At 50.4% G+C, this 16,770-nt stretch overlaps 1 protein-coding gene across 2 annotated transcripts; it reads right to left on the bottom strand.

The window, feature by feature from the left end:
• Nucleotides 1-3,207: 3,207 nt before the first annotated feature.
• Nucleotides 3,208-16,210, bottom strand: GPR83 (G protein-coupled receptor 83). Of its 2 annotated transcripts, XM_025894027.2 has the most exons (4): nt 15,628-16,210; nt 11,268-11,393; nt 8,802-8,935; nt 3,208-5,946 (listed from the first exon to the last, which is right to left on the bottom strand). In XM_025894027.2, the coding sequence occupies exons 1-4, from the start codon at nt 16,009-16,011 to the stop codon at nt 5,322-5,324; spliced, it is 1,269 nt and encodes a 422-aa protein (XP_025749812.1). In that variant the 5' UTR covers nt 16,012-16,210; the 3' UTR covers nt 3,208-5,321. The 2 variants fall into 2 exon arrangements, with proteins under 2 accessions (XP_025749812.1, XP_073743238.1); XM_073887137.1 differs by lacking the exon at nt 11,268-11,393.
• Nucleotides 16,211-16,770: the final 560 nt, after the last annotated feature.

The raw sequence follows: 16,770 nt of genomic DNA, 5'->3' as shown, positions 1-16,770 counted from the left end.
GTGTAGAGTTGGAATACTTAGCAACCAACAGAATCTACACATGAGGTCAGTTACAGTAGTATCAAATGGAAGCCCCCAGAAGCTCCTCCTCCCAGTGCAAATACAAGCCAAAAGCAATGTCATCTCTGGGAAGGAATCACAGAGGTTTGTGCCAATATTAAATACTTCAGGTGCAGAGGTAATGATTCTTACTAAAGCCATTCAACTCACCTGCTTGACCTCTACCTAAAATAGATCATCAGGTCACATACACAGGACTAGGAATCAGAAAAGCATCCAATTTCTCAGCAGAAGTGCTGGAAAGTAGATGAGCAATGCTGGTAGGCAGAATAATGGCCTCCCACCTCCTGATTCCCAGAACGTATGAATATGCTCAGGCAAAGGAGAATTAAGGTTGCAGATGGAATTTTGGTTGCTAGTCACTGATTTTAAAATTGGAAGATTATCCTGGATTATTCAGGTGGACACAATGTAATCACAAAGGTTCACAAATTACATCCTTGTAATCACCTTTGAAAAGTGGAGGGTATAGGCAGAAGAAGAGAGAAGGAACTGTGACTTTAGAAGGTCAGGGAGATACCATGTTGCTGGCTTTTAACATGGACGAAGCACTCCATGATCTAAGGAATGTGTGTGTGGAGGGGGGGGTGGTCTCTAGAAGCTGGAAAAGACATGGAAATGGATCCAACCCAGAGCCTACAGAAAGGAGTGCAACCCTGAAGACACCTTAACTTTAGCCCCAGGAGACCTGTGTCAGATTCTGACCTACCTACAGAAGTGTAAGATAATAAATTTGTGCTGTTTAAGCCACTAAGACTGTGGGAATTTGTTATGGCAGCAATAGAAAACTAATAGAAATGTTTTCAAAATTCAGTTAGTTTCTATGTACCTTTTCTTGGGCAACTGCTAGAGAATGTGGTCTTCCAAAATAAAGGAGTAAATTTAAAAAAAGAGGAAAACAGGTATCTAGGAAACTGCAAGACCTAGCCACTGGGTAGAGGAGAACGGGGATCCTGGGAAAGCAGGTGTTCTGCAGACAGAAAGCTCTGCCAGCCTGGGGAGGAGCAGCTGACAGCCCAGGAGGTGCGGGGGAGGGGCGATGGCAGACACTCTATGTGCGTGGTCAGGTCACAAAGGGGTTTTTAACTCTTCCAAAAAATTGGGGAGGAATTAGTGATAGTGACATAGAAAACTAAGCCAAGAAACAAAGAGGAAGTTTTAACTCCAGAAGAGCAAGGCTGTTCGTAAAAACAAATAAAATTGTCATACCCTACTTGTCTTGGAAGTGAACTCTATTTGCATGTTTTAATAATACAGACATAGAAGTAACTTGATTGGAAGCATACAGGGAAGAAAAATAAAGGCTTAGACTCCATTTTTATTGGTTTACTTGTTTGTTTATTTATAGACTACAGAGGCACAGAACTGAATTAATCATAATCCTTGGTTTATACCTCACTCTTAATGTTGCCCCAAACAAAAGCTAGAACCTTGACAATTATTTATCACCCTAACCCCTTCTTCTCCATCTCAAGTAACCAATATCCTAAATCCTGTGATCATGATTCCTTTGCCTTCCTCACATTTAATCTGAGCACTTTCAATCCATGACCAGTCTGAGGGTAAGGTTCCTGCTAGACTAGAAACAGGAGGAGAGAAGGAGCTATTAATATCAACCACTTTGTACCCACAAAGCAGCAAATAGCTTATTCTCAGCAAGAGAGGCTACAAAGTCTCAGAAAGGAGAGTGAACTCAGGGCTTTCTCACATTAAATACCATTAGAATATTTTTTAAGTGCCATCCAGCATTGCACATACTTTATTTGTTCCCTCTCTAGCTACTCCTTGAAATGAAAGAGAATGGTGGGGGCGGGTGCACAGAGATGCCAAAGCAAGATGCTAATGACCTCAACTCAGCACTATGAGCATCTTCTACCACCTACAGGCAACACTCTAAGACAAGTTTGTTTCCCCAGTCGATGTTCCCCTGACATCTTCCAGATTTGCCCTTGGCCCCCAAAACTCTGGCATGCCTATTATCCTAGAGCCTGTACCTTGGACAGCAGCACAAAGGCCCTGAGGCCTGCATGTCACACCAGTTTGGAGCAGTAAGGGTTTAGTTGAGTTCTGCCTGTGCCATCTGAGGACCCCGAGGCCCAGGCTTGCTAAAAGACAACTGTTTGCCTTGGCAACATACCATGGTCAGTCAAGCAGGGCACCAGCAATCTGGAAGTCACTTACAGTCTGTTCGGAAGATGTTTCTAACCAGAATTGAGTTCTACTGTACTAGAGCCATGGACTCATTGGCCACGGGGTCTACCTAGTCATGCATTTCCCAAAACATGTAACTCAAGAACTCATTTTTAGGATGGTTAACAGGTTTTACCCCAAAAGTGTCTCACAATCAAGGAAATTTGTAGAACGTTGAATTAAAAACAAATCAAGATTCTTTCTCTACCTGCCTTCTCAAAATCTAATTTCCAAGAAGGTAGCATTTCCCCAGTTTTGCTGTGTGCTCTATAGCTAAGCCTCAGTCTCAACTGCAATGCAGAAATGGTAATACCCACCCTGGAGGACGGCTGTGAGGGTGAATGAGATCGTGAGCTGAGAAGCATTTAGCATAGTATCTCTCATATTAGGTGTCAGCAAACCTTATTACCCTTCTCCTTTTCCTATGCCTTTCCTTTTTCTTTCAAGTCTTCCCCTAGGCTCAGTAAATGACCCCTATATACAACCTTCCATGAAATCGTGTGACACTGATTTCCTGGGCCCTGTGTGGCATCAGAGTAACTCTGTATACCTACCCAGCTTACCTGGTAGGACAAGGGGACCCCAGGCCCAATGGGGCAGAAATCCTGGCCAACACAGGAATGTGGCATCCATTGCACACTGTGGGTGAGGAATCCAGTCCCAAGGCTCCAGTGGCAGCTCTGTCTCCTCCCAAATCACCAACGACTCACGGGTGGAGTCCTGGGTCCTCACAAAAGTGGGGACGTGGCAGCCAGCTCAATGGAAGAACTAGACTGAGATCAGAGGTTTCCAGCTGGCCATTTACCCTCCCCAAAAGCATGTTTGTGCTTCCTCAGTTGTAACACACAGGGGTGTGGACAGATGGTCTTCATGCTCTCTTTGTGATCCACATGGACCCCCATTTTAAAGGTTACAAACTGTGGTTTAATCAGAAGTCCAAGAAGCATAGTCCATGCATCCAAGATATATTTTATTGAGACTGGAGCATTGATAATAAAGTACTCACTATGACACACTGGAAAGACTCAAGTTTAACAACTTTCACATTCACAGATACAAATTGCTTTTGGCTCTGAGGCACACAGAGAATAAGGGGAATGGGGGAGACAAGGTGCTGACAGGACACCTAGACCTAATGGGCCACCTGTGGGGTCTCCTGTGACTTTGCAGTATTTCCAGATGCCCTCAGCAAGGAAAAGCTTCACTTTTCCCATGATTCTAGAGTAGGACAAACTATTTGTAGTCCTGTCTGTTCTCTGTCTGGTTCAAAGAATTTCCGTGGCAGCATTAAGATGAAACAATGAGCTACTTCTTGACGCCACAGAGACAGTAGGCACAGGCCTGGAAGCCATTTGGCCTGGAAAATCCCTCTTGGGATCCCTATGGGCTTAGAAGCCTCTCTGTCCCGTGAAAGTCAAACATTTCAAACATTCTCATAAATAGTTCATTATAGGAAAGCAGATGATGTGACCAAGGTCAACTCCAACTTCAGTGAATAGTCAAGAGATCTAAGTGAACCTTGGACAAAGCCCTTCTCCCCAGACCTCAGCCTTCCACTCAGCTCCATATCCATGTTGGCTTTCAAGATCTGTCTGGTGCTAGAAAAAAACCCCAAATCAGTGTGAGATTGGCAATTGTTTAGGGTGGGTGAATTAAGTTCTATTCTGCCTCTGTCTCCTGGGTGACACAGTGAGTCACTCAGGACCAGACAGAAGGTGATGAAAACACTCAGTCTCTGGAATGAGATTTCTCTGACATGTTGGGTCCTTAAGGGCTATGACGATGTCATAGGTTTCTGAAGGTGACATGTGAGCTGGGTGATGTTGACAAGTGAGTCGTCTTTGGGGAACTGGCGTGAAGAAGCCTTATTATTCAGACAACACAGAGGAGTGGCCTGTCTAGACAGCTTGGGAGGCTTTGAAGTGTCTAAGTGCAATTATTTCTGGCATGTTGGAGAGCCTGCTCCATCATCTCCTGTAAAGGCAAGGCAACATTTTACCACCTCTTGTTCCATGTGAGGGCAGGAGAGAAGGAATTATGCCTCCTGAATGAGTTTTGTTCCCCGGCTCGTCATGATGGCTGCCATTGGAGAAGAGGGACTTCATCCAGACCTTTCCTACCACTGGTTATGAGATGAGGGCAGTCTGTTGGCTCCATGACAGCCTTCTCCTTGGGTTCCTCTCCCACCTCTTCTGGTGTACACTACTCCTGGAAGAAGTGCTCAGAAGTTCTCTGTTATGCCCTGTTTCTTGCTTATCTCTATGTGGAAAAGTGTAATTCAGAATGGGAGGAAGAGTGTGCACACACATGCACACAAAGGAAAAAGTTGCAAATAAATCCACAGCATATTAACAAAACTCATCACCACTGGTGACAGAAGGGGGTGATTTTTGTTCTCTTCTTTGTGCTTTTCTAAATTTTCCCAAGTTTTAATAATAATTCCTCTTTAAGAGAACTCAATAATTCCTCATTGTTTTAAGGGAACTGAATTGGTCCTTTCTTGTCATCTATCCAGCCAGCCGCCACACTATTGTGATTCATCCTGGCCCAGGACTTCAGAAAGTGAGGCAAAAAAACCCCCTCCGTGTCAGCTGTGGCTCACTCACCTTTCACTGGCCAGTGAATCTTGTTCAAGTAGAGTTTGTTGCATCTGGGTCAGCCACATCCCCAAGATGACTCAGGTGTTCTTTATGAATGTTTGGTGGCAGGGAGGGTTGTTAGGCAGAGGGCTGACTCAGCCCTCATGTGGGCTGAAGCTGTCCTGGGTTCTCTGGCTCAGGGAACCAGGGTGATATGCCTCGCAGCATTTCTTAGACAGAAATTCATAAACATGTGTCTAATTGGTAGTTGTCTTTTAGTTTTCACATCAAATGGGGGAGGAGGCTAGACAGCATTTCCTAGGAAATCAAGGGTCCCATGGCTTCTGTAGGACCTTGTTTCAAGCACTGTGAAGGTCATGTGTGAGAGGACAGGCTTTTTTCCAGGCTCTGTCCTCAGGCCCTTTCCCAACCTCAGCTGGAGACAGCCCTCCCTCTGCCTCTCCCCCCGCCGCCCCCCCCGCTAACCCCCCCCTAACTCACTGCCACAATGGGCTCCACAGAAGACAGGTCTGTCTTCCCAGACTGGAGTTGGGAGGAGGGCAGGAGGTTGTTGGCTAGTGGAGCCCTCCGGCCATTGCTCTTCTCTGTCCAGGCCACCCTGAAGGAAGGAACTGGGGAGGGTGGCCTTTCCTCCTGGGGCTTAGGCAGCCTTTGGCACATGCTCAGTAATGCCTTCAGCTCAACCCTGAAGTTCTCGTTGAGCCAGCAGTAGATGAAGGGGTTGTAGCAAGTGCTGCTCATGGCAAACCAGTGGAAGGCGAAGTAGAGGGCATTGTTGGTGTGGATGACCTTGCTGGACAGGAGGAGGACATAGCAGTTGAGCGGGAACCAGCAGAGGGCAAAGAGGACCACCACCAGCATCAGCATCTTGATGGTCTTCTTCTTCTTACGCCGTAGGGCCAGGTACTGTTCTGTGGTCACATCCCCAATTGTGTTGCACAACCACAGCTTCTTGGCCACGCGGGCGTAGGCCACGGAGATGATGAGGAGGGGGAGGATGTACAGCAGGATGAAGGTGGCCAAGTCCAGGTACTTCCAGAAGAGGTCAGCTGGCTCAGGGAAGTCTGGCAGGCACAGGGAGCGGACAATGTCCTCACTGGTGGCAGGGGAGAGAGGGAGAGACAGAGACAGAGAAACAGAGAGAGGCAGAGAGAGAGAAAGAGGAGGGTGTGCCATTAGTGTGCAAAGGCCTCATCCCAAGAAGCACTGGCCTTTCTCCCCATTGGGCACATCCCTCAGAGCATTTTTGCTATAGTGTAATTATTTGATATATTTCTGGCTCTCCAATAGGTTGGGAGTTCTGTAAAGATAAGGAAAACACCTGCTCTCTCTGTGTCCTCTTAACCTTATATTATTCTTGGCCTATAACAGAGACCCGGTAAATATTTGTTCAATGAATGAATGCAACACTGGTATTCCTAGTCTTAGAACTAACTCAACCTGAGAGCACAATGTGCTCAGGAAATCTTGGAATTCCTCATGTTACTACCCACTCCCATTCCAGAAGGGAATTAAGGAGTGGGGCAAAGAAATGATGGGTCTTAAGAATGTGAGTGGGAAAGCCTGAACTAACATACCTTCAGCCATTCATATAACAAGTATTTATTTTCTATAGAATGCACCCGGCTCCTCTTTGAGGAGCCCCCAGAGCTGGTGTGTTAAGACTCTGCAGATGAAGACCTGCTGAATGAGGAGGCCTGAGCCCGCAGGCAGGGTTGGTAAGTACCTCCCTTGGCATCCAAGCTCCCACTTTGGGGAAGTGAAAACCCAAGGGCCATTTTGATGGAAGGCTCAGTTTCAATACACTCACACAAAGGAAACAAAGTCCCAAGATTTATTCCTTACAAATCCCAGAGTGGAGGCACAAGGAGCTGGGGGAAGGGCAGTCCTCTGTCCCGGGGCATGAGCAAGCAGGAGACAGAGAGCAGGGTTGCAAGCACCTCTTGCGTGGAAGGTGGTTGGGGCAGTGGTCACTAATTTTTCACAGCCTCAACTCTGAGTGGTCCTTTTAAAAGGTGACCCGGGAAAAACAAGGCAGGCACTTGTGGTGGGGGAATCCTAACCCTGTGTCCTAATCTAAATGTCCAGACTGTGGTGTGAATGGGGTTGTCGTATTATAAAACGTCTGAGCAACAACTCAAAATGGCTGTTTTCTCCTCACACCACGGAGCTTGTTGCTCTTGTTATATGTGCTGGTGGCCATCACTACTGAAAGAGAGAGAATGCTCTTTGCTTTTATTAGCAGGAGAAAAAACCCCAGCTCCCCATGTGTGAAGGCAGATGGGAATCTGAGTGCTAGGGGATTTAGATATGTGATTCATTTCAATATTGCAGAATTTGGGGAGGGAGCCCTTATAAATTACAGTTGACCCTTGAGCAACATAGAGGTTAGGGGTACTGACCCCTGCACAGCTGAAAACCCATGGATGACTTTTGACTCCCCTCAAATTTAACTACCAATCACCTACTAGTCACCGGAAGCCACACTGAAAACATAAATGGTTGATTAACACATATTTTGTATATGTATTATATACTTGTATTCTTCCAATAAAGTAAGGAAAAAAGAATGTTATTAAAATCAGAAGGAAGAGAAAATACATTTACAGTGCTGGGCTGTATTAACTGCAAAAATCCACACAGAAGTCGACCCACACCATTCAAATGAGTGTTGTTCAAGGGTCAAATGTCGCTGTAACCGGCCTTCAGAGCTTAGTCTCTTGACCCTGCCTGTGTCACAGAAATGTGTGTTTTTAAGTGCACGGTTCAGGACGAGCAGTACATGGCTACTGTGGGACACACCAGCACTGCACCCCCTCGATCCCCTCCGATCCCCTTCACTGATGTGGAGTGGCAGGCCTCTAGCCCCCCGGCCAATCTTGTAGGTGCCTAGCTTCAGGGGCCACTGAAATCATTTCCTACAGATCCCCTAAAAGCCAAAAGGGGCTGGGAGTTTCCATTTTCCCCAGGGAAACCTGGAATATGAAAGCCCAGCTCCCTTGCCTCAAGGCTGCGCAAACTCTGTTATCTCTGCTCTAGAGCCCCCCACGCAACTGGCTGTAGCCACCTCTGACACCCCTCCAACCCCTGAACTGCCCCTTCCCTTGGACCCCCTTCCCTTGCTATCCTGCCTCCTCACTCCCTCAGCCATGACCCCTGGGAGCACTTCCTTAAAATCACAAAGCCTGATCCGTATCTCAGGGTCTGTTTCTAAGGAACCTCATAGAAAACAATTGTGAACTGATGAAAATCACTCGAAGCTCATTCGTTCATCCATTCATTTATTCAGTAAGTAAGTAATTATGGATTGAGGGCTTGTTATGTGGAGAGAGTAAGTTAGGTGCTCGGGGACACCAACGTAGCAGAATCAGAAATGGCGCCAACTCTCCCCAGCCTCATAGTCTAGCTGGGGAGAGCACTTTCGATGAACTAGTAGTACACACAAGCGTTTAAATTTAAAAAAAACATGAAGTGCTTTGAAAGAAATTCTCATTCTGTGAGAGCATATGACAAAGAAGCCTGAAAGGGAGGTAGGGGAAAGTGGAGCTTCGTGCCTCGGACACACCGACACGGGCATGTTCTGTTAGCAGGCCGGGCAACGGAATTTGAACATTGCCACTTTGCAGAAGGCCTGCGCGATTTTGAATCTCGGTCTGGGTGCCGTGTAAGTACGTGTTCCTGGTGAAAGCTGCTGCTCACTCCTGCCTTGACCTGGCAGACAAAGTGGGTAGAGGACAAGCAGGGAGCTAAAGTGGTTGAGAGGAAAAGCGGAGAAAGAGCGGAAGGAATGTGGCAGATAGGCCCCGGGGCTTGGGGGCAAGGGAACGGGAGAGAGACGGAAGGAACAGCCAGGTGCTGCGAGCACTGGGTAACTCGGAGGCAGAGGGGGCTCCGACTTCCCTCCCTCAAGGGCCTGGGAGGCCCCAGGCTACCCCTTACTAGTCAACTCACCTGTACTTGAAGGTAAATAATTTCTGGCAGATGGCGTGTGGGAGCGAAAAGAACGTGGCCATGGTCCAGATAACTGTGATGTAGATGACGCCTTTTGTGATGGAGATCCGGGGTTTTAACGGATGCATGATGACCTGGAAAACAAGCAAGGTGTGCACCACTGGCTGAAGCAGTTCAGAAGCAGAAGGAATCCCCACGACGCAGCTCCTGTGTGGCAGGTAGGCAGGTGGGGCCTATTTATAAAGAGGCACCCCTTCATTCAGGATGGAGCCCCTGGGCTGCCCCACCCCCACCGCCCCCCTCCAGGACGTCCTCCGGGCTCAGAGACTCCAGGCAGCTCAGAGGCCTCTTGCAGCTCATATGTGGCAGAACCAGGGGTCAGTGAGGAGACGGGGCAGGGGCGGAGTAGGTCTGCTTGCGTGACACCCACAAGGCCAGCAGGGGGCAAACCACGGTTGGGCTCCATCTTGGGATCTGATCGGGCCCCGCCCCCCAGGATTCTGCACCCCTTAGGTTACGGAGGGCTCTGAGAGGGTCTGAGGTGACAAATGTGGAGAGGAGACTCTCCCCACCTGTCATGGGAAGTTAAAATGACATTTATCTGGGGAGTCACAACACTGGTGATAGAATTCTTTCTTTCTTTATTTAAACTATTGCATTTATTGCTAAAATTGCAGTGGGGTCCGGTTTTCCCACGCCTCTGGTAAAGCCCGTGTTGCAAGCTTTGGGCTGAAAAAGCATCCCGGAATTGCTACAGTATGACAATGCATTCTCCTAACAGGTTTAAATCAAGACTTGGGGATTTCATGGCATCCTCGTTTTAAGACTAGGGGCATTATTTCTTGATAAAGGCATCCTGAGACAGGTGAATCCAAGGTCAGGGGGAGAGGTCATAAAGAGCTGCCACCACCTGAGGATGTCATCCCAGGACACAGTGGACATTCTGGCTGGGTCCCCCCAAATTTTTCTCCAGCTTTTTTCTAGGTTTAATGGGAGGAAGTGACTAGGCTTTAGAAGCTGCTTAGCACATCCCCCTTCTGGATTTTGTCATCTTTGCCCCTCACGCTCTCCCGTTGTTCAGTTGCTGAAGGAAGTGAGAGCCTGGATCAGAGGCCCCGGACATCACTCAACAGATTTTACTGGCTTTGGGACAAGGTCCCATATTTGGGGTTTATGTCACAGCAACGTGGTCAATGTGGGCAAGACTTATCCCCTTGCTCCTCAGACCGACCCACCTTTGGCCCAAGGGTCAACTGTCGCTTAGCTCTGTTAAATGGGGGTAAGCATGGGCCAGGTAAAGGCAATTCAGAGTCCCTCTTGTTGAATTAGGGAAGAAGGTTAAGAAAAGGCAGAAAAATATTTGTATGCCGCCTTTTCAGACTTTGCCCAAAGCATCTGCAATATAAATGCCAAAATGATGGCATTTCAGGGCTAAAGAAAAATCATAGTTTGCCAAGCCCAATTCCCTACCAGATGATGAATGTCCTCTAAAACATCCTTATCAAGTGTCACATAGCCCTTGCTTAAAAATGGCCAGTGAAATGAAACTCATTACCTCCCCAGGCAGCTTTGATCTGTTAGAAAATTCTTTCTCACACTGAGCTACATCTTTGAATCTGCATCTTTGAAGCCTCCTCTCCCTTGGTCTTTGTACCTCTTGGAGCTACTCAGAATAAATCCTACCCTCTCTTTGTCCTGATGGTCCTTATGATATTGGCCTTGTAGGTGCCTCTGAGCCTTCTCAGAATAGGGTGGTCTAGTGATCAGAGCAGAGGCTTGAAGCCAGACAGACCTCAGTGCTAATCCTAGCTTCATCATTCACCAGGCAGGTGATCTTGGGAAAGCTACCCATGTACTTTCCTTAGCTTCCACTCCTTGATTCAGCACAGACCTAAGGATGCAACATGGATTTACTGGGTTAGCGTGTGTGAGGTGCTTGCCATGGAGCCATCCTCCTCCAGGATAGGCAACCCCAGGCCCTCTTTGGTTTCCTTTACCATATCCACCCATGTGCGTCTGATGGGGCAGGACAGTGAGGAGGGCCTTCCTGCCCTACCCTGAGGCCTGCTCCTGCCACCTGGACACCCTAGCTTGTCTTCCTCCTCAACAACTGGGACCAGGGAATATCCATCTCCCTTGTCTCTGCCCTGCAATGATTTGCCAATCTCTTCTCATGTGTGACTTTCAGGTTTGCTTTTCAACCCCCAAAACAAGCTCATTAATTTCTGAGGCACAAAATGGAAGCAATGACCCTTTGAAGGAACAACAAATTGGGAATAATGATTTTTTTGTAGCACTTAGCACATGTGTTTTAAAATGCCAGGTCTAAGGGCTCATACTGGTCAATAAGAGGACAAATACACTTATTGAAAAATGTGCTAAAACACTGTCGTGAGGGGCCCTGCAGTTCCCTGAGAAGCAAAGCCAGAGGGGGAAGGACGGGGTGTTGGGGGTAAGTGCCCTCACCTGGTGGCGGTCAACAGCAATGGCCGTCAGCGTCAGTGCTGAGACATGCAGTGAGCAGTACTGGGCAAAGCGGCTGACATGGCACATGCCCTTCCCGAACACCCATGTGCTGTTCACAAAGCGGACCTGGAAACCAGCCCACAGAGGTCAGAAGACAAACAAGCCTTGACTCTGACACCCACCCCCTGTGGCCTCTGAGGAGCATCCCTCAGGAGGCTTCTTCCAAGCCCCTCCCTTCTTCCATTCTACACTGCTCAACTGTGCGTCACACATGATCTTCTCTGGCATGACCGATTTTCAATCACTCGATTCAACAAAACCTGATCATATCGCTGGGGCTAAGCCCTCTTAGGTGCCAGGAGAGCGTGGGAATCCATGGGCTTTGGACTTGGACTTGCAGCCTCTACTAGTTTCTAGCTGTGTGACCTTGGGTGAGCTATAAAATCTCTCTGAACCTCAGTTTCCTTATTTGCAAAACGAGACTTAAAAATCTCTACCTTGTAGGCTTATTGTAAGGATTAGGTTTTAAAAAGTCTACAAAGGGTAGAATTCCATGTCTGGCAGATTGGTAGAAAGGTATTATTAGAAATAAATAGTAGCTATTTTTCTGGTAACAATAAAATCCATTCTTAGCCCACATGAGTTCAGACTTAATGGGAGAGACACATCTGAAAAATCACAACACAGCGTAGGGGCTGTGTTCTCTAATGTTGACTAAGCAAATCTTGCAATTTCATCTGGGAAGGGGACCGAGGAGCCTGGAGAGGGGTGGGCAGGGCAGGGAGAAGACAAGCTCCAGGACTGCATGGGGCCCTAGGAGCAGGCCTAGGCCTCATCCCACATCACCCATGGCTGCCTGCTCACTCCCTCAGCACTCGAGCCGTTCCTGAGTGATGCCCCATGCCCGAGAAAGATTAAGCGCTGATTCTGAAGGAGTCTGGCGAGAGGACTCAGGTATCTCAGGATGCAAGGAGGAAAGTATTCAGTGCCCTACAGAAGGCCGGGACAGAGGCCTCAGGGCCACAAGGCAGGGTGGGAGGGGGCTGAGGTAGAGAGGAAAAATGATACAGAAAGACACCAAGCAAGTCAGCTGGACAGAAAGAATATCATGTAGTGATTTATAGCAGAGTATTTGCCTCTTACGACTGTCACCTGGGGCAAGGCTCTTAGGCTTTACAGGCTTCACTGTCCTGTGGGTAAAATGCGCTAACCGTTGTTAGGAAAATCAAACAAGAGGTAACACGCGAAAAGAAGGTAGAGCAGTGCTTCGTACAGAGGAAGCACTTAACACCATTAAGTACCCTCCTTATGACATATGAGATACCTGGGATGAGCTTTAAGGAATAAGGAGGCCTCCTACCCGTGGCGGTATGAACAAAGGGCTTGGCACTGAGGCAGAAATCCCAGGCCCTGTTTGAGGAATAAGCAGTGGGACGGCTAGTGGGAGCGTATGGAAGAGTCATGAGGGACGACGAGTGTGGCCAGATTATGACACTAGGACAGTAGACCGTAGCTTTACTCCCTGTGCGGTTGGCAGGTAGCAGCCTTATGAGGCTTCCGAGCAGTCCATTAACATTATGCAGCTAGACATCTTTAGCAACTCCTACTTCTCACCTCCCACATTCCATACATTACAGAGCCAACCAGGGCTGCCTCTCAATGGCTTTCAGATCCATTTCCTCTTCTCCAGTCCCAAGGCCGTGGCCCTCATGGAGTGCCCCATCATTTCTCGCCTGGACCTTTTACAGCCTCCTAGCAGCTTCCCCTGTCCTCCAGTCTTGTCCCAGTTGCCATTCAGCCTTCACACTGCTGATGGTATTTTCTTAACTAAAAATCAGATTATTGTCACCTTCCTGCTTCACATCATCCTGGCCCCTCACATCATCTGGCCCCAGAGCCAGATGCCTCCGGAGTTCCCAGGCCCACTCACAAGCTGGCCTCAGTCTTCCCTTCTGGCCCATCTCTGCTTGTCTCCAGCTACCCACACCCCCACGCAGCACACCCCCCACTGTGCTTCCTACCTCACTGTTCCAGCTCCATTGAGCCATTCAACAACCCCCCAGACACACCATGAGCCTTGATGCCCTTTGCCTTTGATCTCCCCTTTCCTCTACCTGCATGGAGCCCTCACCTCAACCTGGGAAACTCCTGCCCCTCCAGTCGCCTTTGAAATGTCACGGTCTTTGTACAGTCTCCTTTGACCCTCTCCTGGGACTCTGGCAGGACCGAATAAATGATTCTCTCCTCCAGGCTCCATCGCACTCTGTGTCTGCCTCTGCCATGGGAACTGCAAGTACTGTTTGCATTTCTCTCAACGACTTAGAGCCGACATGAGTAAAGTGGACAGGAAAGGAAACCAGGGAGGAAAAACATTGTTACCAAATAGCTGGAAGACAGGATGCCTTACCTCAGAAGACCCTCCCCCCAACCCTTTCATCCTCCCTGCTTGCCAGCACCTTGTAAGCTCTGACAAGTGTTTAGACTGGGGCAGTTACACTGGTCAGGTTCAAGGCCAAGCTGCGCTGGATTACCTCGAAGGCATTCTGGGTTCTCAGGACCCTGCCACTTCCTCTCTTGCAAGAGATCATCCAAGGCAGGACATGTCAGGTTTCAGTTAGTCTAGCCCGGGGTCCATGGCTTCTCTCCTCCACCCCCCTGTGTCTGCTGAAGATTTAATTTTGCATCCTGCTCTGGGCAGAGCAGCCCAGGGGCCGTGCCCTGGGGCCAGTTCTCATCCTGGGTGGCCCAGGCCACCCCTCCCCCTCCATTGCAGGCTATCAGCATAGACGCCAAGGGGGTGGGTGGGGGAGCCAAGGGGAGCCAGAGATACTCTCTCTTGTGCTTCAAGGTAACAGGGGGTAAGGGGATGGGGATGTCCTTGGCTAGTGACGAGAGGATTCTGAGTAGCCAGGAATCGGTCAGATATAAGCTGACCGGGGAGCAGGAAAAGTCCATGGTTTGGAGTAGTGGAAGCTTAACATGGCCCAAGAAGCCCTCCTCACCTGCCACCCCCGGATTCAGTGGCTTAGTGGACAGACATCTGGACTTGAGTCAGAAAAGTAATTCCTATCCTGTCTCTGCTAAGTACTAGCTAAATGACCTTGGACAAGGGAGTGAACGTCTGTGCCTTAGTTTCCTCATCTGCAAAATGCAATGTTCTCATAAGCGAGGACAAAAGAGAGAATGTAGTTTTAAAATGTGAGGTTTGGAAGGATGTTCACACAGGTGGATGGACTTGTGGGAGTTCACCTTCATCTTTTGGCTTGTCTATTATTTCTGGTTGAGTGTGTGTGTGTGTGAGAGACAGAGAGAGAGAGAAGTACGAACAGATACTGCTTTGGTAATAACTCAAATAACAATAAGGTTATTCCATAAAGTGAAAAAACGTTAACTCATGCTTCAGAAACCTCAGTCCTAACCTTCACAGTCCCAAACCACTGGGAGCACCGCACTCCCAAGTCATGGAGGGACAGAAATGACACCACTAATGCTAAGCAGCCAGGGCTTGTGGGGGGGGGGCTCATCTGCCACCCATGTGCAAATGCCCCCAGCCCGGTCCTGGGACCAAAGCCTGCCTCATCTTCATCTCTTCCCCAACACACACTTCTTACCACAGCCTCATGGTCAAACCACAGAAGAGAGACACAATTTAAATAAGTGGTCTAGGAAAATGCACTTAAATTTCTGTTAACAATTTGCAACTGTTTGTTGTTGCAGCTGTGGCACAAAGCAGCATGCTAGGGTGGCGGTGGAGGGCACTGAATGGGCTGGAATTTCGGGGATGGGGGGTGACTTAGCAATCTGCCAACATCTCCAGGAGCTTCGATTTACTGCTTGATATCAAATAGGCCCAGTGCCCAGTGATATTAAATAGGAAGTGGTCATTCGCTCCGGGATGACTGCAGACACTCCAGTCATTGACCCCAGTGCCCCCAGCTGCAGAAGCTCGGGCTCAGAAGGTGATGAGACAGAAGTGAAAGAGACAGAGGACAGAAAAAAGCACAGAGAAGGACAGGAAGAGAGGGAAAGGGAAGGATAGAGACAGGGCGGAGGAACAGAGAGACAGAAGGACAGTCACAGGGAGGGAAAAAGATGAAGACACAAAGAGAGAGCGAGACAGAGCAGAGGGACAGAAAGTCTGCGAGACAGAACAGAGGGGAGAGTTGAGACTTGAGCGAGGAGGGCAGAGGGGAAGGAGCTGGGGAGGCGAGGCCAGCCAGCCGGACCCGGGGTAACCGGAGGAGGAGAAGTCCGCGGACGGAGGAGAGGGGGGCCCGGGGGAGCGGGACGGGCGGGGGCGTGGAGGGCCGAGGTTAGCAGAGCCGCGCCCGCTGAGGCAGGCGGGGGGCCGGGGCCTCACCAAGGTGAAGGGGGTGTTGAGCAGCGTGATCATGATGTCGGCGACGGCCAGGTTGACGATGAAGAGGCTGGTGGCCGAGTGCATTCGCTGGTTCTTAAAGATGACATGACAGACCAGGACGTTGCCGAAGAGCGAGAAGACGATGATGAAGGAGTAAGCCACGATGAGCAGGGCTTTCACCGTGGGGTTCTGGGACTCGGCCCCGTAGCGCCTCCGGCCCACAAAGTTCTGCCAGTCGGAGAAGGTGTAGTTGCTCCAGAAGAAGTGCGAGGCGTTGGGCACGGCCACGGCCGCCTCCAGGCTCGGCTCGTCGGCCGGGGCCTCGGGGCGCCCGGCGGCTCGCACCAAGGGGAGCAGGCAGAGCAGCACCCCGCGCGGGCCCATCCTAGACGAGCCCCGGCGCCCGAGCCCGAGCCCGCGCCCCGCCGACGTCCGCCGGGAGGGGAGGGCGCGCGGCTGCGCTCGGGGCTGCTGGCCGCACTTCCCGGGCTCTGCGCGGCACCGCGGCTCGCCCCGGCTCCGGCTTAGGCGGTGACGCGCGCCCGCCCCGCCAGCTCGGCGGTGGCTCCCGCCCGGCCGGCTGCCCCTGAGGGACTGCAACCCCGCGGGGCTTGCGAGGCTCCCTCCCCGCGCGCGCTCGCCCGCTCGCCCGCTCGCCCGCGGGCTTTCTGGCGCCCGGCACCCCGCCCGCTCCCACGCCGGGACTGCAACCCCGCGGGGCTTGCGAGGCTCCCTCCCCGCGCGCGCTCGCCCGCTCGCCCGCTCGCCCGCGGGCTTTCTGGCTCCCCGCACCCTGCCCGCTCCCACGCCGGGAGTAAAACTCCGCCCGGCTTCCAGGACTCTTTCCCGAAGTCACACTCGCCCCTCCATCCCGCCTCAGCCTGGTTACGGTCCAGGGAGCAGGCAGGCAGGTGGGAGCCGCCCACGCGGGTGCCTCGCGGTTGTGGCGGGCGTGCTGTCAAGCGGGGTGTGCCGGCTCCAGGCGGCTGCCAGTGCGGAGACCGGGATGCACTCCACCTGTTTCGGTCTGAGCGCCAGCCCCGGCGCGGTTTCGATGCTGCAGCGGTGGATCCCCAGTCCGGCTGTTTTAGGAACAAGGCGAGCAATGCAATAGATGTCAGGGCTTCTCCAAGCCCCTTCACC

Source organism: Callorhinus ursinus, unplaced genomic scaffold, assembly GCF_003265705.2.
Source record: "Callorhinus ursinus isolate GAN/ISIS: 27379988/994484 unplaced genomic scaffold, GSC_fseal_2.0 scaffold76, whole genome shotgun sequence".
Lineage (NCBI taxonomy): Eukaryota > Metazoa > Chordata > Mammalia > Carnivora > Otariidae > Callorhinus > Callorhinus ursinus.
The sequence above is the reverse complement of the archived record's forward strand: the minus strand, read 5'-3'. Positions and strand labels throughout refer to the sequence as shown.

Bases quoted from the DNA above. Each gene is read 5' to 3' on its own strand.
- GPR83 (XM_025894027.2), bottom strand. From the start codon at position 16,011: ATGGGCCCGCGCGGGGTGCTGCTCTGCCTGCTCCCCTTGGTGCGAGCC. The intron at 8,936-11,267 runs GTGAGGGCACTT...CTTGTTTTCCAG, and splicing joins TTGCTGTTGACCGCCACCAG to GTCATCATGCATCCGTTAAA. The intron at 5,947-8,801 runs GTGAGTTGACTA...CCCTGCCACCAG, and splicing joins TTATTTACCTTCAAGTACAG to TGAGGACATTGTCCGCTCCC.